The sequence below is a fragment of the Bactrocera latifrons genome, unplaced genomic scaffold, assembly GCF_001853355.1.
Source record: "Bactrocera latifrons isolate USDA-ARS-PBARC rearing strain unplaced genomic scaffold, ASM185335v1 scaffold_80, whole genome shotgun sequence".
In the NCBI taxonomy this organism is placed as follows: Eukaryota; Metazoa; Arthropoda; class Insecta; order Diptera; family Tephritidae; genus Bactrocera; species Bactrocera latifrons.
The window spans coordinates 808,011-835,724 of NW_017537490.1; the positions used below are offsets into that span (position 1 = coordinate 808,011).

The 27,714-nt window shown below is 36.4% G+C and overlaps 1 protein-coding gene across 1 annotated transcript in view; it reads left to right on the forward strand.

The window, feature by feature from the left end:
* LOC108976832 (kin of IRRE-like protein 2) overlaps positions 1–27,714 on the forward strand; it is a 266,683-nt gene that overhangs the window by 142,075 nt on the left and 96,894 nt on the right. Inside the window, exons 3-5 of the mRNA XM_018946195.1 lie at positions 17,419–17,656; positions 21,200–21,343; positions 23,774–23,968. Coding sequence (XP_018801740.1) covers positions 17,419–17,656; positions 21,200–21,343; positions 23,774–23,968 — 577 coding nt within the window. The remainder of the gene's footprint in view (positions 1–17,418; positions 17,657–21,199; positions 21,344–23,773; positions 23,969–27,714) is intronic.

Below are 27,714 nucleotides of genomic sequence, written 5' to 3' on the forward strand. Positions count from 1 at the left end.
ACCAAAACTGGTCTATGCGTGGTTTATTGGCCTGCCTGATTAACATAACCAAACTTAACCCAACCTGCATATACATACATACCGAAGTATGACAATATACCGATTTTTGGAGAGCTAGTAACTAGCTGTAGATATATATTTTTACTTGCATATGTAGATATGCAGTATTACATAGTTGAAAAAGTAATTACTTTTACGATATTTGGTTACAACAATAACAACAAACAAGCAATTATTATAACAATGGTTGTACAAACTATTTCTGGTAGCCAGTGTTTGTACATACCCATATGCGCCAGTGCACAAAAACACAAAAGGCAAATTCACACACATACATAGACACAAAACATAACATGCGCACAGTTAGCCACAAGTCATAACAATAATCATAATAATAACAACTTGCCCAAATTAAGCTCAGCTGTTGTAGCTGCAAAAATCGTAACCAGAAAACCAAAAAGTAACAAGGCGACCGCCATGCCCTCACACACACACACACATCAACACATTTGTATGTTGATTTTGATTATTCATTTTGACACGATATTTTATTTCTGCAAGCAAATAAATAAAGATCTGCATTAATTTGCCACATCCGCATGTGTGCATGTGAGCATATCAGCATTGTTATGTAAAAAAAACAACACATGTGTTTATATAAGTCATTTATATACAAAGAAGAATATCAAAAATAATACCAACAAGTGTACCAAAAATACGTCATATCTTTAATAGTGGCGGTACATGAATATAGCAGAACTTAAACGGCTCACTCGAACATCACTTGACACAACTTCGCCACGACTCATGCTCATGCATAGCTATAGCCGGCACAAAGGTGTCACAGGTCGTATGAGTATTTCGTGGAATATAACCACATTGCAGTCCGCACACGTTCCTCCTCTTTCACTTCGCTTAATTTCTCATGCACTCGATTGCACAAATATACAGATATATATGCACAGATTTGCTCTGCATATGTTCCAAGTAAGTAAAATAACATCAAATATTTGTAAGTCGTCGCTGTTATTTTGCTATCTCAGCTATTTCTGCTCCGAATGCATAACGGTCATGTGCATGGGGTATATACGCTCGTAGAGAGTTTGTTGCTTGCTGTTATTAATACATACATATGCAACTATATACATGAAAGCAGTGACCACTGTTGACATTTGCATATTTGTCAAGGGGAAACAGAGACGTTCCATGCAGGGAGATTTYATATGATGTAGTGGAAAATATTTGCCATTCAGAAATCAGAATTCAGAGTGCAAAACTTTTGAAAAATTTACTTTTAAGATTTATATTATAAATTTTCCAATTATGCAGCTATAAATATACCATATTTGCATGGCATGAAATACTGCATTATGTTTATTAATTACTAGAGAACTCGTCCACGCTGCACTGTGGCTGGTACATAGAGAATACAACTACTGCGATTTATGTGATTTCTATTAGTTAGATTCTAACTATTAGTTAATGAGATATAGCAACTTTGTGAAGCAACTTGTGTTAGTTGACAAAAAAAAAAAAAAGAGCCATAAAGCATTTCGTGTGTCAATAAAGCATTACTTTTTGGAGCAAAATACTGTTGAATTTGGGCTTTGGGAAATTCACCGTTGAAAAGATATTTGCTAAGCTGGAAACAGGCAAATGAGCACCGAGGACAATGACGCTTTAAAGAGRCGAAARCTCTGTGCAAAGTGCGTGGCTCGCAAGTTCATAATCCAACTAAAACGACGAATAACTGATTCTGAGAAGTGTTTGAGTGCGCTTCAAACGTAATAAAACCGAACTTTTGCGTCGGTGTGTGACAATCGAAACATAACTCCATCATTACCCATTGGAGTTCAATCGACAGTCATTCAAGTGGACTGCACATGTTGTACCGGTTCTCAAACGTGGAAAGACGAAATCGTCGACTGGCAAGGTTATGATATCAGTCTTTTGGAATGCGCGTGGTATAATACAACTCAACGACTGATTACTGAGCCAGTTGTAATCTATTTAACTGGGTATTTGGTTGCAGTTATTTTCTACTATTCCAAATACTTAGCAATTGTATTATTTTTGAAGAAGAATCTGTTTAAAAATGCACGCATGTATTCAAAAGATTCCTACAAAAATACTTATGAGATTTGAAATATAAATTTTGTATTCATGAGTTGTTTTAAATTTTGACATAAATAGTTAAAAAGTATCCTGGATCTAAGCTACCTCCAAAGCCGCTCAAGTTTTTTATTTTTATTTTTTATTTTTATTTTTTTGTTTTTTTGGCTTGGTGTATCAAGAATTTGTTCTGGATGGACTAACGGCCAATAAGGAGTTMCATTTGGTCGATTTAAGGTATTTGCGTGAGAACTTCCGTCGAAGATGGTCGAAATTGTGGAAGAATAACTCCGTCGTATCGAGCAGCGATTGAAATTCGTTATATACGAAACATKAGGCTTACACCAAGACCAATTTCATTTATATGGAGCGCCAAATTATTATTGCAATTTTATAATTTTTATGAAAGAGTGGAAACATTTCATTAAAATGTCACACATTTTTACCAACTTAAACGACTTGAAGTCAGGTGAAAGATCGGAAATARTTATATAGGAAACATTGGGGTGGTCCGAGCTGATTGTGACACCGCCACATTTGAAAAAAAAAGTAACTGCTGCTTCAACAAGACAATGAACCGAGCCACAAATCAGTGAAACCGAAGACGAAAATCCTTGAATCACATCCACATCCKCAGTATTCTACAGAATTGATGCCCCAGTGACTATTTTCTGTTCTCAAATCTCTTAAAAATGCTCGGACTTGGGAAGAAATGCTCGCCGAATGAAGAGCTTATCCCCGAAAATAAGGCCTATTTGGAAGCAAAGGACAAATCGTACTACAAAAATGGTATTGACAAGTTGGTGGATTACAATAATCAGTGTATGACCCTTCAGGGAATTATGTGGAATAAAAATAAACAAATTCTTGGAATTGAACTGTTATAATTAGCAGTTTTCATATTCCTAGAAAATTAAACAAAAAAAAGAAAAAAAATTAAAATCGAAATATCAATAACTCTTTCGTCGGCATACTCACCGCCACTGGTTCACTTGTGCTAGCGTAATTAATTCCAAACACGCAACTTAAAATTGTGATTGTTTCTTTTCTGCATTTGGGRATAATATTATGCTATGCAGATATACCAGCTACAAGTATAACAACAAAACTTGCAAAAGCAAACTCCGCATGGATGGCAAAAGCATTTGTGTTTTGCTACACTTTTGCAAAATGAACTTTCGGAAAATTAATGGAAATTTTGTGCGAATAGTTGTTGTTACATAGATACGATACAAGCAAAAACATGCAGTATGCAGCAATAACATAAAACAAGTTTTCCTGAAAAAGGAAGATGCAAAAATTCAGACAAAATGCAGAAATTCACAGAAATGAATTTCGCAGCCGACTCTACATTCCCTTAAATCCTTCATATTTACCTCTGCAGAACCCTTTCAAACGTCCACAAATTACATGCGTGCAACAAATTCGAAATGAACATTTACCTGAATGGAAATATTCTTCAAATTGGAAGTTGTGCGAATAGTAGTTTTCTTACATTTCTACGAATTTCAAATTGATTCTTTACAAACGTAATGAGATTTTTGAAGAATCTCCAGCTGCACCAGAACTTTAAAGATTTATGCGTTGTCTACATATCCRTATAGCAAAGATGAGGCAAATGCTATGCAAGCTATGATTAATGTGTGAAAAAATTTATAAGTAAAGGGGTGTCGAAATAGATGTACATTTTTCAATAGCCTTTTTTGAAAGATCATGCATTAGTCGCGTCAAGCTGGCATGTTATTTTTGTTCAGTATTGTTTGGCATTTCATCATGTAAAGACTGACGTCAGAACAACGTTTACAAATCGTTTAACTTTATTACGAAAATTCAAGTTCTCTAAGGAATGTGTTTTGCGGACTTCGCTCAACTTAGGCCAACGTAATCGGCCTACCAAGCATACTATTCGCAACACTATCGCTCATCTTAACAACCAGCCTTCCTTATTGAATAAAATTCGACCGAAGAGACCACGTCCACCATGCAGTGAAGAAAATATAGCAGTCTTAGCTGAGAGTGTATAAGAAGACCGTGGAAAGTCGATTCGACGCCATTCGCAACAACTCGAACTGACGTATGGAACTACTGCACATTTTTTATGTCGTGATCGTAAATTGAAAGCGTATAAAACACAGCTTGGTCAAGAACTGAAGCCGCTTGATCTTCCCAAACGTTATCGACTCACGATATGGGCTCTTGAAAAGTTCCCAGAAGATCCAACATTTTCGAGYCAAATTTTGTTTAGCGGTGAGACCCATTACTAGTTCAATGGGTGTGTAAACAAGCAAATTTATCATATTTGGAACGGAGAGAAACCTGAAGAGGATTAAAAGCTGCCATTTCATGTAGAAAAACCACAAAAAAGACAATGAGCATTGGTTTCACTTTAGATTTGCGCTCATTCTTATGGTTTTCATCAGCGACCTCTTCCCGGCCCTCCAAAACGGCTTGGTGCCACCGAAACACACCACTTCTTGCTAAAACAACATCTGGATAAGCCTGGTTGATCATATTAAGCGTCGCTGTCGCAGRTTTACCRAGTTTYTCRCAGAATTTAAACGCGTACCTCTGCTCTAACGGCCTTGAACCACTTACAGAAACACGTCGCGTGAAAATGTKTGYCCTCACTCTCTAGGTGCTCGGAGACGACAACTGACCAGTCGTTTGTTCRTTAGCCAGAAACGGYCTCTACCGAATTCAGTCGGTGCGTGCACACTTCGAAACACAATCGCGGCGGAAAATCAGTCCTATTACTTYCCGAACAAACCCTATATACTATATGGTAAATGAAGGTGAACTAGTCACTCAGTTTCTGAGATATCACGCATGCATTGCTCTTCAATAGACTTCTTATTTATCAGAATCGCTGATTTCGGAATACTTTAGCATATAGCTGCCATACAAACCAATCGATCAAACGCAAGTACTTGTATGGAAAACATTTTTTGTTTTACAAGATATCATCACGATTTTCAGTAGAGTTCGTTTTTTAAGGCAGCGCTGCAATTTCCAATCAGATTATTGAGATCGGGCTACAATAGCATATAGCTGCCGTGCAAACTGATCAAATAAACTCAATTACTGGTATGGAATCTTTTRTTAAGAACCTTTAATATGCAATCCGAATGAAATCTTTGTATTTGTGAGAGATTTTAAAGCTACGATGCAGCCAAAGTTAACGTTCTCTTTTTCTTTCAATTATTAATTCTCCAATAATTGCACTAAATTTCAAAGATGTGCACTAAACTGCTCTTCAAGAGCAAATCTAAGGTGCACAAAACTTTATTTTCAAAATCAGGATTTTCAACTGCACACATGCMGTCAGCCAACCATTGTGATTGCACTCAGCTAACCAGAAATGTGCTCTGCACATTTTGTCACCTGTAGCAGGGTGTGCTCTGTGTGTGAGGAAGCCTACAACAAACTACAAGAACACCAGATTGCCTTCAAGTACAGTTGCTGTTTTCATTTTCGAATTCTTAATATTCTTAAATATAAAGCAAGCACATACATTCATACCTATGTATATGCGCACTTCACAGGATATATCTTTGTGTTGTTAACATGTTGTCTGTTATTCTACTCGCACACACCCACACGATATAGCGTTACCGCAGCAGTAGATTTTCTGTTATTTTATGCTTGTTCTTATTACAACTTGTGTTGTTCTAACATTCAAGTGACACTCTTACAACTGCAACATGTGTTATAATGGCGCAACAGACACATGCAATAACAACAAGCATACACGCACACACATACGCAGTTATGCTTGTCACTGGACGTGTGTGGTTGGAACTCTGCACTTGCTGGCGAAAAATGCATTTTTTTGTTGGTGTGTGTGGGTGCGTGTAACTAGTGTTCACGCCAAGTGCCCCCGATTGCAATAACTGTCACCTCAACTGCCACTTTGTTGCCATACACAAGTGACAAGGAAAGAAATTTAAAAGGTTTTCGGACATTTTTCATTGCAGCAAGTGGTACATTTGAGTTCCTTTGTGCTGGAAATTAATATTTTAGCTAAAAGGTAAAGATTTTGTGTTTTGCTTTCAAATAAACGCACAATGGAGTAGCATATCTCTTGTTGTACGGAAAAATAACAAAAAATATATACATATATTGTGAAGCAGTTGGTTTAAAAAGTTAAAGAGCATATGAAGCTTACTACTCACCACAAAAAATGGATACTGAATGGATGATGAAGATATCACTTTTACTCTGCACTTAACTAAAAGTTTCTTAGAAGTTTTTTCTCCACGTCACCGAACCACCGAACCAGTTTTAATACCAAGAATATAGTCTCTGATCTAAACTCGGCAGATCAACCAGATCCTTCTCCACTTAGTCTTTCCAATGGAGTGGTGATCTGCTCCTTCCTCTGCCTCCCCCGACGGGTACTGCCTCGAATACTCTCAGAGCTGGGGTGTTTTCTACCATCCGGACAACATGACCTAGCCATCGTAGCCGCTATATCTTATTTCGCTGAACAAAATCTTTTTCCATCGACTGAAACGGCTACTAACGTTTCCAATGCACAATGGACCATAAATCTTCCGCAGAACCTTTCTCTCGAAAACTTTTAATGTCGACTCCTCACTCCTCAGACAGGGATAATGAGTGAATTGTAGCTTTTGTTCCTTGTTCGTCGAGAGAGGTCTTTACCTCTCAATTTCCTACTACATCGATTCCGCCATTCGAAGTAGAATCTGTTGGCGGGATTTTTTCCGTTGAATTTCAACGCCGACRTTGTTTTTGGTGTTAATACTGGTTCCAAGATAGACGATATTAGTCAGTCATGGTAGTGCACTGGAACACCCGACCCATTGTTATGGATTGGAGAATCGTTATAGAATCGCAACATCATCTCCTGGTGTTCAGCTTTCACTGCCATCCTCAAACGGATGTTTCAACTTCATTGCTATAGAATTCGAGTCAAGGCTGAAGCCATTGCCTACACTCGTTATGTCTCACGTTTCCTCTCGCTCATACCACGTCTTCTTTTCTCAATATATCTCTCCCTTGCCAGCTCCTCTCTCACACTTCGTCTCTTGATCTCTTTTTAAATTCTGCATTTATCTTTTATTTAATAAAAAAAAATCGGGAGCAGCCTGTTGAATATTCGCTAAATAATAAAGTACATGATTAGTAAAAAATTAAATATGCCACCTCTCAAGAAAGAGGGAAAAAAAACAAAAAAACTTCCCAAGCAGTTCACAACAAAGCAAGTCATAATTAAGCTACTTATCTTTCAATCTTCACACTTCGATGATCTCAAAATCTTTGTCCTTATCCGACTAATAAACTCAGCCAGCAACTTCCGAGCGGAAGTACTAGATATAGATAGGGGTTGAGCTCTTCTATTGAATAACCGAGAAACGATAGAGAAAGCAACCATATACACGTATAGCCAGGCAGCACTGTTGGCCTTGCAGAAAGGCTTTAAGCTCACTGGCTAAAAAACTTRTACTTAATTACTTAATTTGGGTTCCCGGTCACAGGAACATTTTTGGTATCAAAACAGCATATGAGTTCAACAAAGTAGGAACCTCTTTAGATGCCTAGTTAATACCATTTGCGCTAGGGACTATCAAAAGAGAGATTTTTACTCACTTTGAACGAATATCTCAGTGAAGATGGAAATCAATAACCGACTGTAAGATAACGAAGCAGATATGGACCAAGTGTGATAGGACTAAAACCAAGAACTTATTACGTAGGCCCATCAGTGGTATTTACTTACAGCTATTGGCACTGTTCGTTTGGGGAACACGAGCTGAAAATGGGTCTGCCTTATAATGATATTTGCTGCAGCTGCAAGCTTGATGGTATAAAGAAACAGTTTTCTACTTTCGTTGGGAATACCCAGCTTTGGCACAAACCAGATACCGAATACTTGGAATACATCAGACACCAAATCTTGAATGGATGTCCAAAACAAGCATAGCAGAAACACGAGTACCAAATGGGTTCAGCGCAAAGATGAAACGAGATAGCAAGATTATAGAAGTTCGACAATAATCGGAAGAATCAAAATGGCGTATCCGGCTCTAAATGAGTGCGAAGTGACAGCACTCCTATTCACATACCTACCTATCAACGTTCAATAGCGCAGATACCATACTAGAACTGCCATACGTAGTATAGTTAACTGCATAAAAGCATAAGGGGATCAAGTAGAGCCGCTCCGTCAGCCAGGACATGTTATCCGAATAAGTGCGAACTGTCGATCAATGAAAGTTTTCCACATACTACTAATTTGGGGAAATGAAAAGAGAATTATCTTCACCACTGCAAACAGGAACAAATTAGATAGTTTATTTCTGGGGTTTGCATACCTTTGAGAAGCCAAGACTCTATGGGTAATTTTTTGTGTGTACAAAATTTAACTCTTGATCTGAAAACCTTGATTTACCGTTTCAAATTTTGAAAAAAAAAAATCATTATATGAGTCAATAATAATCTTAAATATAAAGCTTAAAGCTTAATCTATCTGAAAGATTTTTACTAGCAAACCTGTGGCTCGCAAGCAAATCATTGTCAATGGTGCATTATGTAACTTTTTTAACGACAAGCGAACTGCTAGTAAATTTTAACGAACTCACTAGCATTTATGCACCTATATGCGCTTAGGCATTTTTCTTCCAGTGCAATTGCTTGTAAGCCTTTATAAGGATAAAGGATACTTTAACCTAATACACTTGCTTCTAATCAACTCAATTGTAGAGTGCAGCTGTAATTGTGACATACAACGTTTTCTCAGAAAAAACTCTGGCGCAATATTTGCTTCATTTACCCACACAGCCACACACAAGTTGAGTACACACACGTATTGCACGTACATGCGTTTCTTCTGTTGTGACGTCAAGGAAGCAAAGACAACAGCAGCCAGACAATTGATATGTGGGCGACATTTGTAACTGACACTTTTATTGTTTCCACAACTATGGTTATACAGACAACTTGTATGTGTGTATGTATATGTGTTTTTGCAAAAATTCAAGCCGTGGAAGAAATTGCTGCAGCTCTACACAATGAGCTTAGTTTTATGCATTCAATAATATGAGATTTTTTGCGAACGCTTTCAGAATAAGTAAAACTATTCGGCCGCGTGTCTTTGATTGCTCAAATCAGCTGCTACCTGGAGAAATTGTATAAAAATGCAGTTAGGTGAATTCAGTGAAGCTTCTTGGATCTGTCCACCTTGAAACGATACCTTTCGTGGTACTACGCGGTGTGTTCAAAAAGTATCGCGAATTTCGAATTTTTTGTGGCGTTATATTGCTACTCATGTCTCTCATTTATGCCGACAAACTCAGCCATTTTGAATGTTCATTTAATTGTTGACAGCTGCTTTGCGTGCACGTGTTTTGGATCGTCTTCGCTTTCTACCTATTTAAAAAAAAGGATCAAAAAACCTGTATCAAATTTTGTGTGAAAAACGAAATTAAGTGCGCGGATGCATTCCGAATGTTGACTGTGGCATACGGAGAAGCTRCCTTGGACCGAAGCAACGTTTATCGGTGGTACAAATGTTCTCAGAAGGCCGAGAAGATGTGACAAAAATTGGCTTTTGCACCACGATAACGCCCCTGCTCATACATTGTTGCTGTGCGCGACTTTTTGGCCAAAAACAACACACTAATGATGCCGCAGCCACCGTATTCCCCAGATCTGGCCCCCTATGACTTTTTCTTGTTCCCTAAACTGAAGAGGCCCAAGAAAGGACGAAGTTACGCTTCTCTTGACGAGATATAGCGGGCATCGAAGAAGGAGCTGAAAAGGATAGAAAAATTATTTTTTGAAATGCTTCGAAGATTGGAAAAACCATTGGCACAGATGTATAATATATGGGGATTACTTTGAAGGGGACAAAATAGATATTCATGAATAAATAAATAATTTTTGAAAAAACACCAACAAACTTTTTTTCGTATTTCTGCTAAATTTTAATTTATTTAGTATTCGTATATACTTTGTGAGTTCATAGATCCTGGAGACCCTAGGTTTCATAAATAAACCAATAGATCTCTGATCTAAATAGCTTAGCTTAATAATATATAAAAGCGATCTAAAGTAGGGATATTGTTGTATTAAGTGCAGGTTTTTGAAATGGTAAGCTTCAGCACTTTACTTACGCGTACTCATTAAAACTTCAAAAATAACATTGGCCAACCAAATTACAACATCTGCACTAGCTAGTTACCACTGTTGAGATGACTTTGTCTCAGCAGTGCTTCCCTGCTTATACCCCACTATCTAACTCTATCTTCTACCGAACGAAGTGTATAATAATATAAAACAGACTGATACGTTTTGTTGGAGAATAGTTGAGAAAAAACATAACATTCCAGAGAAAAAGAGAGTACAGCTCCTTGAATGATATGCATAAAATTTCCTAGAAGGGTCACAGCATGCGCGTCAGTCTCACCCTCAAACTTATGCACTTATGCGCCAACATACTCTCGCATGTCACTCAATACAACGGCATTCACTGAAACATTCTCCATTTTAATTTGTTTCGCTGTCTTGCATTAGTCGCTTGTTCGCTTGTTTATTTTTCTTTTCACTTATTRCTACTTCTGCTGCTGATTCCCAGACAGTTGTCGTAGATGTAGCAACATTGGAAAATTGTGCTTTTTATTTCTAATAAAAAGTCTTACTTTTATGGTTGTTGATTGTTGACTTAGGCAGCTTTGAATGGTGCATGAATTGGTGAATAAATTGAAATTTGGTGGCAGCTAAGTAGCTAGACGCATGTATGCGCATATAAATATTATTCAACTTTAAAGAAAGATCTAGCGGCTAAGAGCAAAATTGAGCAGCGAAGGGAATAAATGATAAATGCGGAAGACTAAACTGTTATAGTTTTTTTTAGAATATGGAAATAGTAGCAAGCTAAAAAGAAAATTCTGGATGCATCTCCGACAAATATCCAACAAATATATTATACTTGATTCAATCTAGAATTGACCGATAAGAACAGCAAACGACGACATATTTTGTCCCGCTCTTTTGACATTTCTCTTCAGTAAGGCTTGCCATTTCATCGTAGAAATAAATACGATCCAACAACGAGCCGATATTATTAAAATTTACTACCAAAATTAGGAGTCTGTAGCTTCAACCAAGTTTTGGTCATCATAATCGTGCTGTCAGATATACAGTTGAGCGGTGAGTAGTGAAAAAATGTTAATCCACAGGGACAGTACAAAATGTTTCTGTGCCAGTGCGACGAAAAAGTACCCATAGTGTCGACAATATTGCTGCCGCTAGTGCATCAATTGAGGAGACCGAAATCAGTCTTTCACACGTCGCTCTCAAGCGTTGGGCATCTCTATGATGTAGTTGGGACAAATTTTGCGAAAATATCTTGACCTACATTCTTATAAGATCAAATTGACACAAGAACTGAAGCCACTTGGCCTAGCTATATTCTCGTGAATTGGGCTGAGCAACAACTTGAAAATGATCCGGATTTTAATCGGTTTGGTGCGGTGCCACTGTGCCGTACTTACGAATATCGAACATCAAATGGCAGCACTTACGGCCGATTTATACTTGAAAACCGTCGAAAATCGGGTTCAGTGTCTGGACCCTAGACTGAACTAAGCTCTACCCTAATTTTGTCAACCAAACCTTCTTCATAATATCACTAGTGACTATTTTTGTACGCAACCAAGAATGGCGATTTCAAAAACTGTTGATTTGACATGAAAATTTTAATAGAAACCTTTTGACCCACATTTTGTCATTCCGGAAATAAAATTAATCCTTATATTAAGCTGGTGTTGCAAGAGGTGCCAAATTCTAAATAATTCGATTTCTGCAAAAATAAATGTTTTTGCTTTTTACCAATTCCGCGCGTTCATATATCGAATTGTGGTATTTACCTACCGTCCGCAAACTAACTACTGTGCATTAGCACTAACATAAAATCGGTTTAGCTGATATTCATTTTGAATTCCACGTAAAAGCACGTAGCGTGATGTAACCGAATTAATTCGCGTGGAAGCAACAAAAATTCGCGCTTTTCATTTCAAATAGAATTCAAATATTTTGTGACATTTTACAGCGAAATCGATTTGTTACCAATGCGGCCGATTTGATAACAAATTCAATTTTAATTCAATTAAACCGAATGGCCGGTTCAAATACTCTGATGGTTTGGAATACTCCTTTATGCATAATGCAAGCCGAATGTGTATGCAGAAATTCGGCAACTATGTGACCTCGATACTTTAAATACCTAACGATACGATTTGGAACGCGTAGAAGAGCTGTAATAGACAAACTTCGAGATTTCAATAGAAATTTCGAATTATTTTATATATTTTTATAGGTTCAAGCAGCTCACGACTTCCGGTCTTAGACCAAGTATCCTCTGGGTAGCCAAAGAACATCCTCATTTTTGGAAAGTGTTACTTTTGCATTTCACTCGAAAAAATGCAGTTCTGCATCACAAAATTCTCGATTTAGTAGATTATATCCTCAGATTTGGAACCTTAAAAATAACTGGCTTTGAGTTCGACCCGCTTCAAGGAATTCGCCAAGCATTGAGGAAGACCTACATGACAACAATCGACCACTTTGAAATGTGCCATCCTAACGCACCCTTTGTACTCTCCTGACTTCTCCCATCTGATTTCTACTTATTCGATTAATGACGCATGACCTGACCGAATAGCACATTCGTTCTTTCTAAGAAGTCAAATATTCGACGATTCATGGATTTGCATCCGATCACTATCATGTCTATCTATATATTCTGTATATAATTCCCCTTACAGTGACTTACCAGTTTTTTTGATGTGATAAAGAATCGAATTTCGCAGGCAAAACCGACCAAAATTTTGGGTAAAATTAAATTTTTTAATTTATTTTATTTTAGTTTGGTAATTTTTTTTATTTTTATTTCATTTCGATCATAGGTCATTGTATGTCCAATATTTTTCATAGAACTCTTTCGTAAGCCTGTAATCACTGGTGGAACGTATATAAGTGACATCGGATCTCGCGCAAAACTCGAACTCGAAAAGTATACTGAATATTCTTAAATTATTTATAAAGTAAACAATGAAAACAATTTTTATTAAATTCCCATAAATGGCTTTTTAATCGATCAAACTAGTTGTGACTCTTAAATAGTTCTTAAAATCAAAATGTTGCATTCAATCAAACGAAATCGCATAAACCCATAAGTAAAAAAATTAAAAAAAAAAATCACACTCCTTTAAAACTATCTAAATGCCAAGACTGCAATTTCTGTAGACATTTCGCACATAACTTGCAACACTGCGCACCGAGGTATTTTAAAACATAATTTATGCCGATTATTCAGTGTCACGCCGCAAGCGGCAAACGTATATATAAATGTATTTTCTGCAGAATTTTTTGCGCAACACAACTAATGCAAACGTGGCATAGCAACTAATGTGGCACGTCGCATTGCTCGTGTGTGTATGCACGCTCACGTGGCACAATATTTGCTGTATAAATACACAACCTCAGCTTCATAAAATGTATGTACACAAATAGACATACTATATGTATGTATTCGTTTGTAAATAAACATTGGAATGTATTAGTAATGGCACTCGCACCCTTTTTTTTCTATCTAAAAAATAGGCGTTAATTGCTCGATATTTACTTAGGTGCCTGTCAACACATTTCCTCCCACTTTTAAGTACAAAATTTTAAAGGGCAATCAGTAAGATTATTTTTTAAATAAAGGAAGTCTACCTTTACATTCCATACATTAAGCAGAGTGTCATTAAACAAAAACCTTTGAGCTGCATTTACGCTCACGTTGTACTCAATTCTGTTAAGTTGAAAGCACAGTGTGAATTTTATAATGGATGGAATTGTAAATTTGGGCGATAATTGAAAAATTCCAACAATAAATTAAGCCTGGATATCAAGCGCTTAATTAAGATTTCAGTTCAATTCATATTCAATTAAAAATGTATTAATTGTTAAACTAAGATTTCAATTCAATTTATATTTAATACAATTTATATTCAATTAATAATTTGTTAATTGCTTAACTAAGATTTGAGTTCAATTTACACTTAATTAAAAAATTATGAATAGCTTAATTAAGATTTCAGTTCGATTTATATTCAATTAAAAATTTGTTAATTGCTTAACTAAGATTTGAGTTCAATTTACACTTAATTAAAAAATTATGAATAGCTTAATTAAGATTTCAGTTCCATTTATATTAAATGAAAAATTTATTAATAGCTTAATTAAGATTTTAGTTCAATTTATATTCGATTAATAATTTACTCATTGCTTAAGTAAGATTTCAATTATATTAATTTTAAAGTAAAAATTTATTTAATTTCAGTTCGATTTATATTTAACCAATAATCTCAATTAATAATTTATTAACTGCCTAACTAAAAGTTCAGTTCAATTTAAATTCAACTAAAAATGAATTAATTGCTTAATTAAGATTTCAGCTAAATTTAGTTTCAATTAAAAGTTTATTAATTTCTATTTCTCATTTCAATTTATATTCAATTAAAAATTAATTGATTGCTTAATTAAAATTTCAGTTCGATTTATATTCTACCTATAATTTATTAATTGCCCAATTAAGATTTCAATTGAGTTGAACCAACGCCCTAATTGGGAAATTAAGTGATTCATCGCCACGACACAATTCACTCAGTTTCAGCATAAAACCAACTCTACAAGAAAAGTTTCAAACGATTTTTTTCAGTTGTAATTATTTTATGAAAATAACAAATTTTTGTCTAGTGCTAAGAATCGCTTGAAGAATTTCAAAAGTATCTGCTCTTACTTTCTAGCATATTTTACACTACCAATTTGTGGGTACTCTTCTCAGCTTTTTTTGGGTGAAATCATAAAAGATAACAAACTATCAATCAAGTAGCCAAACAATTTTCAAAATGATTAGAAAGCAAAAGTGAAAATATTTCTATTTTAATCTTAAATGTAATTTTCACTATATCCTATATACTAAAATTAAATATGACATAGAAACCATAGCTTAAATTTTCGCACTTTCATGAAATTTACTTCATTGCCTTTCGTAATCCAATCAAGTCCTTGCCGCAATTAATGCGCCGCATTCTACACAATTTCATTATATTGCTTCATTAAACAGTGACAGCAAGTGTCAAGTCGTGCGAGGCAAGCACGAAAGCAGATAACTAAAAATTTTAGAAACAACAACGGCAATTAGAACAACAAAATAGCTATCAATGACAACAGTAACAGCAACAACAATAATAATAACAATAATCAGCGATAATCAGGACAAACGTGTCAAATGTATAGATGACAGCGGCAACATCTGGTTAACTGATGCATAGAAGCGAGGAAGTAGTTTATATACATATATGTATATGTATACAGTATACAGTATATATGAGTATATGGTCGTATTTTGAAAATGTGACTATGTAAACTTCAATGTATAAAAGTGCCCTTGAAGAAATTGAAATATAATAATGAAATTTTATATGAATTGTATTACTTGGGCGTGAATATTACGAGATTATAAAGACTAACAAAATTTTGATTGATTCTGATATTATTATATGCAGGAAGGTTCCATTTTCCCGAAAAATAAGGCGTTACGTATTCAAAAAGCAAACCATTGGGGTTATAGACCGTTTTAGATCACGTATGATTTTTTTGTTATAATTTAAAGTAATATTTTACCGCTGCAATTAAACATTGCTACTCTTTAGACGATTTTTTACGACAAATTGTTGAGATCTGTCCACTATAGCATATTGCTGTCTTACGAATTGAGGCATCCAAATCAATTGCTCATATGGAAAACTTTCTTATTTAACCAAGTTTCTTCACGAAATTCGGCACAGATTATTCTCCAAACCAACCGTAGAAGCCACGAAAATATTGTTCAGATCGAAGCACTATAGCATATAGCTGTCATACAAATTACTTTATGATATTAGAAAAGAAAATTTCAATTTTGACATTTTATAATAACTCCGAAACAACATTTTGCGTTAAACTAAATAAAAATTTAAAGAAATATAATATAATAAGATTTTCAAATCTCCAATGTAGCCCTAAAACGAACACCTGTAGGTATGCTACAACCACGGCACTTACTCATATCTATTTATAAAAAATAACATGAGTGTGCAGGTAGTGCTTTGAAAATTTCGTTCCATCTTGCAACAACCTAGCAGGCAATTTGCAACACCACGCTTGCATTAACTCAGGATCTTGTGGCATTTAATAAAATTACGCCCCTCCAATGATATGTACGCGATGCTCGACATGCACTGCTATAACAATAGCCTTGGAAAGGGGAAAGAAAAAAGTGCAAATTAAAGCAACAAAAGCACAAAACGGCTGCAATAATATACCGCAAATGTGTGCATTTTCAACCGATGTCGTCGTATTTGAACTTCTAGCTTGCAGCAAGTAATTGTAATTTAATTTCCAATTAGCAAACAAGCAACTAAATCGAAAATCCTTCCTGCCACAAGCACGTCGCATGCAACAAGACATGTAGGAAACTTAATTACTCACACATGTAACATATACATATATATATATATAGAAATACACTCACACACACACACGCACACAGTTTAGTTGCCAGTTGCCTCATACAAAATGCAGGTGAAAGAGCAGTCGTGACAGGTGCGGCTTGGTGATTGTATATATGTAAACGAAAGTATATAGCACATTTTACATTTTGGTTTTCTCCGTTATAAATACACATATACTATATATATACATATATATATACTAAAATGCGCTTGGTTTCAACAAATAAAAATGCCTTGCTACGTGCAACTTACATATCAGCATCTCGCTGCATACTTGTAATTTGGTGATGAGTGTGTTGCACTAGTGGTCAGTTGCTTTATATGACATTGAATAACCGAAAAAATTTCATTTAAAAATGTTGAGGTCTGGTTGCAAAATATTTGCATTTCTCTTGAAATTTTTTGCCCGTTCTACAACAAATAGATTATAGAGTTTTATGCGCAATCTGAAATTTTATTTAGTGAAAGCAAAATGCATAACCGAAACTAAATTTTACCGAAATCAAACTTGTTTTCGACTTCATATTTTTAACTTTAAGCTGTGGATGGTTTCGGAGTTAACTTCAGTGACCGAAGTTGTACACAGATCCTACGAATTTTTTAATCTAACGGTAGTTATAGTATATTAAAAAATTGCATAATAATACAGTTAATTAAGAGTTAAATACATTTTTTGTCTCCCTACATGTTGCACACACTTACATAAACAAATATTTTTAATCTCTCTCTCTCTTTCCTGCAGCCTGTTGGCATATATGCGAAAAAATACGAATGGGCCGCACGACCTTCCAGCAGCAGTGGCGGTAATTTACATCTTGACCTACACCCGCCGCCTATGCAAATCGGTGGCGATTGTTCCTTATGGATACGTTCGGCGACGCTAGACTTCGATGATGGCTTGTGGGAATGCCAAGTGACGGCGAGTGATTTTACAACACAAGATGCACTCACCAGCCAGCCAGTGCGACTGGTTGTCAGAGGTTAGTTGTTGTATTACCTGTACATTAAGTGGTAAAATAAAACTGACGGAGACATTTGAGCGGCGTAGAGGCATTTTTGTCACAAAGGTATGCTTAGAAGTAAGGGATTCGTCTGTCTGTTTATACATATAAATGCATATATGAGAAATTATCCCCTCACAACAAAACTGTCGGAGAAATTTTATTACCGTGGTTGTATTTTGCTGTCAAAATGAAGCACCAGGCAATAGAGGGTCCGTCCGTCTGTCAATACAGATATATGCGAACTAATCCCATGGAAAATGATCTAAAATCTTGCATCCCTTTTTTCTTCCCAAAAAAGTGCTTATTTGCCAAAGCAAACCAAACTGACCGATCAGAATCAAGTTCTTCTATGGAAATCTTTTTTCGTTGAAGCGATATCTTGACAGAATTTGGCTTAGAATGTTATCCAATTCAACGGTACAATCTCTGCAAGACTTGTTTAATTCGAACATCTGTAGCATATAGCTGCCATACAAACTGACCGATCAGAATCAAGTTCTTCTATGGAAATCTTTTTTCGTTGAAGAGATAACTTGACAAAATTTGGCATAGAATATTATCCAAGCCAACGGTATAATCTCTGAAAAAATTGTTTAATTCGAACATCTATAGCATATAGCTGCCATACAAACTGACCGATCAGAATCAAGTTCTTCTATGGAAATCTTTTTTCGTTGAAGTGATATCTTGACAGAATTTGGCATAGAATGTTATCCAATTCAACGGTACAATCTCTGCAAGAATTGTTTAATTCGAACATCTGTAGCATATAGCTGCCATACAAACTGACCGATCAAAATTGAGTTCTTCTATAGAACGTAATCTAACTAAGAACTTCAAATACCGTGCCAATTGCTCACTTGTAGATAAGTTTGCTGTTAATCAAATGTCGAAAAATTTACACTTTCAACCACATAGCATATCCTTTATATAAATTTTTTATCTTTATAACACTCAAACTTTTCCGACTTCATTCTTTTTACTTCCACTTTATTGCATTTTTCGTATGTTTGTCTTTGAGTAAACCGTCTTTTCTATAAAACCGACTAATTAAATTATATTGCCTCAAGTTGTCGCCTGTTTTTCAATCAAGAACAATCTAAGCAAAGCTTAACCAAGTAAAAGGAGCAATTGAAAAAAAATCTTACCGCAAGAGGAGAAAGTTGAAAGTTGTTACAGCTGAGACCAATTCAGTAATTGGCCATGCTGTTGCACTGGTACAAGCTATGACTGACCTCTTAAAACTTAATTAATTTTAAATCTTATCTAATTTTCCAACACGTTGGCTGCAATTTTGCCATGGCTTTCAAGGCTTACCTTGCAACCGGTATGCTGCAGCATCCGACATATACCTGCCCCGCAACTGTGCCACCGCTTTGCGTGCGCATTAAGAAGAGTATGTGGGTGGTTTGTGTATGTGTGTGTGTTTGGGTATCATCAGCCGCAGATCTATAGAAATATACATATGTGTGTTTGCATGGAACTCGAAGTGCGGGCAAAAGTTCAACACGGAAATTGACCCTAACGCAGCTGATGACTCCATGCTGTTTAAGCACTTGCACTCTTCGCACCCACCTACACGTAAACATATGTATGAGAATGTAGATATATGTATATATCTGTTCGTATATGAACGCTTGGTTGATATGCAACTTGATTTACCTTGTGGTAACAACACTCAACTCAACTCAACTCAACTCAACTCAACTCAACTCAACTCAACACATTTAACATAGAATTAACTCCTATCCATTTACCTATTTTACACAAAGTGCAATTTCGCTTTTAGCTACATTTATATGAAAACACTTTTATAAGTATATACATACCATAAATATATAATGTTATATACAAAAATATATGAATATGTATATACGCACTGGAGTTCAATTACTGTGCAAACATACAACTTCTTAAAACCGTGATATGAAGAGAAATTATTGACATAATATTTTTATTTGAAATGAGAACTCAATTACATAAAAAAGAAAAACTAATAAATGCGGTTTTACAAACCTAAATACCCTTCAGAGCAAAAGTTTCCATACAAGGCTTTCATTTTTATCAATCAATTTGTATGGCAGCTATATGCTATAGTAATTTGATCTGTACAATTTCTTCAAAGATGGTGGCGTTTTCTTTGACAATGCTCCATGCCAAATTTCGTGAATATATCTTATCAAATAAAAAAGTTGCACATACAAAAACTTGATTTCGATCGTTCAGTTTGTATGGCAGTTATATGTTATAGTGAACAGTTCTATACAAAATCTTCGGAAATTGTAGCACTACTATTGAAAAATAACCCATCTCAAATTTTTTGTAGATATCTTATCAAATAAAAAAGTTTTGAATACGAGGATTTGGTTATGATGGATCAGTGGGCAAAAAATAGTACGACTTTTTAGTTTAAATTTCCCGCGAAAACTTATTCGTCAAGATACTTTTTGTCTAGATTGGTACCACTGTCATTGCCATCAGCGTCAAATCTTAGATGAAAAAAATAATTAGTCTGCAAAACTTCAGTTCGATATTTCAAACAGTTGGGGACTACAAATCGACCCAACTCATCATGCTGACAATTATATAGGATTGCTGATGTGTCCTTCTGGGCTTTTCAAACCTCGTGATAAACTTAATTTACCCTCTTCAGTTTTTTGTGGATATAAAACCGCAACAGAAATCGATGCTTCTTGATTTTTTGTTATACAAATATGAACAGAGTTGCCACTTTTAGAAATATTGCAGTAAATTAAATAAAATTATTTCTATTTCTATACTCTAAAAGTTTCTGGCTTGAGTTTAAAGAGACAATTTGTTGTTGTAAAAAAAAATTGCAAAAAATATTTATATTCACAAAAGCGCAATTTTTTTCCGTCATTTCTGATAAAAATTAATTATAGTGTCGGCATGTTTCATTAAACATATAATATTCATCTAAATCAAATGTAATAGTTGAATCAAGGTATATGTATTATAAATAATATTACCAACTTTTTAGAAACTGTTAGCACACAGTTTCGGCAATAACTGCTAAGATTTATTTATTTGAAATTCGCAAAAAATTCTTTTCATCCACTTGATTTGAAAGGGAACTTTTTGTGGCAAACACGTCTAACATTTTCAACTTGACTGCATACTGCAAACACATGCTTGTCCATAATTAACTGAAATAAAGCTATAAACAAGATGCATAAAAGCAATAAACCGCTCAGCATGCGCAAAACCTAAACGACATTAGTGCGGCCACATAACACCTGAGCTTCGTGCAGAGGCTCAGAGGAAGTTAACAACAAGACATCACTCATCCGCCCTGTAAAACACCGCTGCGGCACAACTTTAAGCAACATTTCATAATTTGTATTTTATTTGTTTAATTGGATTCTTTTTTGCTTCTTTTTTGCTTCTACCGGCCATTTCTTGCGGCAACTCAATTAGTTCTCACACCGGTTTTAATCTTTTATGCCACTGCTCTGTTTAAACATACATACTTATATCCTTTTTTCTAATATTTTGCAGTGGTGCCACAACGTCCACGCCTGGAGTATGAGGGCGCACATGTTCCACCCGGACATAATATTACCATCGACTCGGGTGCTCTGGCGACCGTTAAATGCGTATCGCACTATGGCAATCCGCCAGCCACACTCAAATGGTATCTTGGTAAGTTGTTTTAGTAAAATACTAGGGTTACACTAATCATATGTATAATTTTGGATGTTACACACTATTTATAGATATAGCAAATTTTGTATATCTTCTTTATTGGCGTAGACACCGTATACGTGGTTATAGCCGAGTTTAAAGTCGTTCTGTGTCTTCTCTATTTGACGCCAATTGGAGATTCTTAGTGTAGTCAGGTCCTTCTTCATCTGGTCCTTACAACGGAGTCTCCTCTTCCTCTGCTTCCCCCGGCGGGTACTGCGTCAAACTTCAGAGCTGAAGTGAAGCGTAGCCGCTGTCTATTAGTTCACTGAGCTATGACAATGTCGTCGGATATCTCAAACAGCTCATCATTACTTCCGCGGTCGATATTTGCTGTTGCCAATGTTCAAAGACCAATAAATCTTTCGCAGAATCTTTCTCTCGAAAACTCGTAACGCGGACTCATAAAATGATGTCATTGTTCAAGCTTGAACTGTAGAATTTGGTCTTTTTCGTCGAGAGAGGACTTTACTTGTTAATTACCTCTCAGTTCGAAGGACCACCTGCTGACAAGAGTTATTCTGCATTGGCCATCGAAACTGAAGTTTTTGTTGGTGTTAATGCTGGTTCCAAGGTAGATGAAATGATCTACTACCTTCGAAATTATGGCTGTCATTGGTGTCATGAGAGCCTAGTCGCGACAAGAGGTATTTTGTCTTGCCCTTCTTCACCACCAGATCTATTTGTTTTGCTTCTTTGTCCAACCTAGATAAAGCAGAACTAACTAAGATTGTACCTTCTCTACTCAGCTCTCTGGCTCAAATTATTTACTCCAGGAGCACCGGTGGGCTTTAATCTTTCACACAGTGTGCTCGATAGAACGTTATATGCAATGTTAGAAGAATTATCACACGATAGTTGGCGCAGATTGTGGGGTCTCACTTTTAATGAATGAAATATCTATATAAATCAACGTAATGACGAGCTGCCTCGATTTAGCATATGTCCATTTCTCTTTCTATCTTTCTGTATGCATATACGCGAATAGTCCCTTGGTTTTTCTGATATCTTTCCGAAATTTATCACGCGTCCTTTTCTCCACAAAAATTGCCAAACTAAACTGAACAATCGGAACCCCATCGTTGTATGGAAAACTTTCGTAATTACCAAAGGTTGTTGACATGGCTAAAAGTAAACAAAACGGGTATTGACCACAAATACCTTTTGTAGCCAAAAGAATAATCGACCACAATATTATTATTATTATTAATATAAACAAAGGGTGTTTCCTTGACTAAATGCAAACACAGGTTTTTGTCTAGACTAAAGTAAATGAAAGGGTATTGACGCTACAAAATGTAAGCAAAGGACTCATTGGTCCAATAAAAGCCAAACAAAAGCGTATTTGACATAAAATATAAATAAAGTTACACATGTAATTTTTTCCAAGAAACTGCTCATTATTCAAAACTCCTGATATCGCAAAACTTTAAGATATAGTTGACATACAAGCTGAGCGATCGAAATCAAAAAAAAAATCTCTTTAAACTATTCTTTCGTGTAAGAAAATTTCATCTGAAACATATTAAAGTTTTGCTGCAGTCAGAGTTAACGTTTTCAAAACTCTTTGTGTTAAGTGTAACCCTAGTAAGTGCTTAGTTTTTTTTTTATATATAAACAAATTTAAGCACAACAAAATTATGTTAACCTTCATACCACGAATGGTTAGGGAAGCGCAATAGTTTCATACACTATTATGCTCGCTTACAAGGTATATGTGCCCGAATATGCATGCTTGGATTATGCCAGCAACTTGCTACATCTGCATGGCCAAAGACTAAATAAAATAGCTACATTTTATCAACAACATTTTAGTTGCCATACATGAACCCAGACCCTTTTTGGCTATTCCCACTTTCGTAATTATTATTATACCTTTAGCTGTCGGCTTAATTACGCATGTATGTATTTGTGTGCGTATCATAATCCATACAATCTAATTTACTATTGTCCGGTCAGTTAGTGGCATGTTGACCTAGAGTTGGCGCTGCTTCCACTACCAAAACTCTAATTATACATGTATATATGTATGTACTTACATAATTCTACTCATGTGCACATAATCCCACTAATAATCTGCCGCCAACGCTACCCTAATGCTTTATAATGCTATTACCACTACTACCTTGATATATAGTAAGTATGTAGACCTATTATTGGTACCTCCGGCTACCTTCCACATGTACTCCCATATTTGTGTGTTATTATATAATTGTTTGGTTTTTATAGTTCCAAGTATGTTTTTAAGCATTACACCCTACAATCAGCTTCCTGAATAATATATCAGTATAGACTATACAACAAAACTCTCTATTGGTTGACTTTCTTTATAACTCATACCCATTTTTTTAATTAAAATCCTTCTTACTCTTTTCTACGTTCTTCCAGGTGACCAAGAAATTCAACCGATTCATCCGCAAATCAACAATACCGAACCGGATAATCCGCGCACCTGGTCGGCAACGTCAGTTGTTCAAGTGACGGCGATGCGTGAACGCCATGGCGACATTTTGCGCTGTCTGGCCTATCATGAATCTTATACGGCGAAATCTGTGCCGGTTGAGGCACGTTTGGATGTAAAATGTGAGTATAAATATGTATCATATGACGTTGCATTTAAAGCATGCCGAAACGAACATGCAAGCATCAACAATAAATTATTAGGTTGTCAAAAAAGTCTTGCGGTATTTTCGCTAGTTGGCGCTGAGAGCGCGTAGTGCTAGTTTTATTCGTCGCATCGGATCATGCTATACCTTTTTGGAAAGCTCATTTCACGCGCTAACACGTGTTTGATTGATTGTCGTTTCTTTTAAGTCGTTCGCTAGTTAAAGCTTGGAGCAAAATAAAGAGGAAATACGGCATATTTTACAGTACTACTACGATAAAGGCAAAAATGCATCTCAAGCCGCCAATAAAATGTGTGCAGTTTATGGACCCGATACAGTTTCCATTTCCACCGCGCAACGTTGATTTGAACGTTTTCGTTCTGGTGTAGAGGTGGTCGAAGATGCGCCACGCTCCGGAAGCCCTGTCGTCGAAAATTGCCATAAAATCGCTGAATTGGTCGAAAGAGACCGACATAGTAGCAGCCGTAGCATTGGTCAAGAGCTGGACATGAGTCATCAAAAAAAATTTTATGAACAATTGAAAATTCAATAAAAATCCCGCAAGACTTTTTTGACAACCTATTATATTGCTGTCGAAAGAAAAGATCTGTATACCACAGTTTTGTATCTGATACTCGTACAGTCTTCAGCAATACATTCATACCGAAGACAATTGCAAAAAAAAATCGTATTGCTTACAAGATGGCAGCGGCTGTAACAGTTCTTATTTGAGACACAGATGTTCTGGTTATCATCTGTTTGAAACTTGTGTTTGTTCCTCGTCGTTGAATAAATTTTTTTGCAACATATACTCCTAGTTTTCTTTCTTTTAGTTAATTTTACACATATTGGTATAAATAGAGACGATAGTTTGGCTCCATTGTGAAACAGCTTGCTGAAAATCTTCTGAAACTCCTTCTTCAATATGTTAATTACTGAACTGGTTTCAGTGTTGACAATACGGTAATCTCAGCTGCGTCGAAAGAAAAGTGCTAAGTTTCCTGCAATGAGCTAAATTAACATCCTTATGTCACTTGATTACTGTGTAGAGTGCCTGTTTCTAATATCAAATTCCAGTCGCTCTGAAACATAAAAATAAATAAATATCAATAAAAAAAGATAAATATCAAAAGAAACCATGTATGAACTTAGTTGTCGAAGACGCAAGTTTTCTTTAGAGCAGACGTCTTCTTGTGCCTTTACCGACGCTTACGCAGTCGGTTATAGCCGAGTTTACATCAGCGCGCTAGTCGTTCTTAATTTTCACTATTTTACGCCAATTGGAGATTCCAAATGTAGTCAGGTCCTTCTGCACCAGGATCTTACAACGGACTAGACATCTTCCTCTGCTTCCCCCGGCGGATACTACTTCGAATACTCTCAGAGCTGGAGTGTTTTCATTCATTCCAGCGGCAGGATCTAGCCAGCGTAGCCGCTCTCTCCTAATTCGCGCTGAAACCTCGCTTGATATCGAACGGCTTATAGAGATCCCTCCCGCTCATGACAGTTCGTTTGGTATTGCTGAACGTCAGTTTCCACAGCCTTATTAGTTTTGCGGCGGTACCAAATTCAGATATAGCAACATTAAGGCAGCTTGGTTTCGTCCTGAATTATGAGAAAGAGGTGTGTGTAGATTCACTTTTCACTGTCTTTTCCAAGATATAGTGTAAAAATCTGGCCAGTTGTTGATTTTCCAGGCGTAAAGCCACACTGACTAGGTCTAATCAGTTTGTTGATTGTGGTCTTTAATCTTTTGCACAATATGCTCGAAAGAACCTTAAGTATGCGATGTTCAGGAATCATATTCCACTGTAGTTGACGCAGATTGTGTGGTGTCCCTTTCTGTGGATTGGGCAGAGCACACTTGAATACCAATCGTCGGCCATGCTTTCGTCCGACCATATTCAACAAAGAAGCTGATGGATACTCCCTAACAATTTTGCGCCGCTGTGTTTGAATAGCTCGGCCGACAAACCATCGGCTCCCGCCGCTTTATTGTTCTTCAGACGTACAATTGCTATTCGAACTTCTTCATGGTCGAGCAATGAAACGTCCGCTCCATTGTCATCGATTAGGGAATCGATTTCACCATCTACTGCTGGTATGCTTTCACTGCCATTCAGCAGGTTAGATAAGTGTTCCCTCCATAATTTCAGTATGCTGTGGATATGAGATCATCTCTACAAGAGTGTGCTGCGGTTTTGAAACCTTCTGTTAGTCGCCGCAACTTTTCGTAGAATTTTCGAGCATTGCCTCTGTCGACCAGCTTGTCAGTCTACTTGGGAATAAATGTTGTTATCTTTTGTCGAAGTTACATGTATTTCATTAATATTTAACAAACTTTTATACCCTGAACATCCAGAAGGAAATGTCGGTGACTTTATAAAATACATAGGTGAATAAATGGCCAGTGATTAGCTGAGTTGATTGTGGCATGTACATGTTCGTCTGTTCATCTGTATATACTATACATGTCCCTCAATTTGTGTGATAAAATTCTCTGAAATTGTGCAAACTTCTATTTTTGCACCAAGAAGCTAATCTTTCGTCGGAATCGCGGATATCGGAAACAATTCTCTAGCAGACTTTGAACCACTAACATAGCTACTAATGTAATTGTACAGATGATGCAGAAACAAATTGTAGACACAACTACTTCCTTTTAATAGGTAATACGTGGCTAATCATTCCTCAACCTTGTTTTCAATGACCAATTTTTTACTAACAAAATCAATGCTTGATAAGCTCACGAAGTTGAATAAGCTGCATTTTTTTTTTTTTTTTTTTTTTTTTTTTTTTTTTTTTTTTTTTTTTTTTTTTTTTTTTTTTTTTTTTTTTTTTTTTTTTTTTTTTTTTTTTATCCTGCCATATCTGTGGCAAATTAAATCGCAAATCAATGCCAGCAGCAGCAAAAATAGAACACATATTACGTGTGTATCAACAGCCGCCGTTGTTGTTATTATTATAGTAAATGCAATTAAATTAATTCTTCGTTTCACTGAGTGCTATACTATACATGTCAAGCGTACACATTACGGTCGACCTAAATTCTTCCCACTCTATGCGCCACTGACTGCCGACCACATCAGTCACACTAAGCCACGCAGTAAGCCACAAATCAGCAAAAGCTTACCCACACACACACGACTCAGCTACAATTACAGTTGCGAGACTCGCTAGGCTTATGTCTAGGTCTGCGCATGCGAGCGTGTTTGAGTGTTTGTGTATGTGTGCGTCTGTGTAGCTGTTTACTGTCTACTGTGTAGCATTTTCAACAATCTATTTGCTCGCTATAAGCCCAGGTTGTTGTCGGCCAGTCAACCAACGCACCCGCCTACCCGCAGCCAACAGTCACCAACCGCCAGCCAGCAGACTGTGTGTATTGGCTAGGCAGCCAATATTTCAATTTGGCCGTCAGCCAAGGAAAAGTCAACAAATTTGATCAGTTGCCTTACCAATACTAGCTAGGCTGTGAGTGCATCAGTCCCGCCAACTATGCGCTGCCTTAAAAGCTTTTTGGCGGCTATTTCACCTTGTTTTGGTTGCACCAACACCAACACCATGCCAACAATGACGCCGACGCGGCCACAACGAAAATCAATTAAATTAACTGTGAATTTACACATTTCCACGTGTATGCGGCCATCACGCGGCAGCTCCAACGTCAGTGTCGGTAGGGCGAGAAGCAACAACATTTGTATGCCTGCGGTCTACCCTACACGT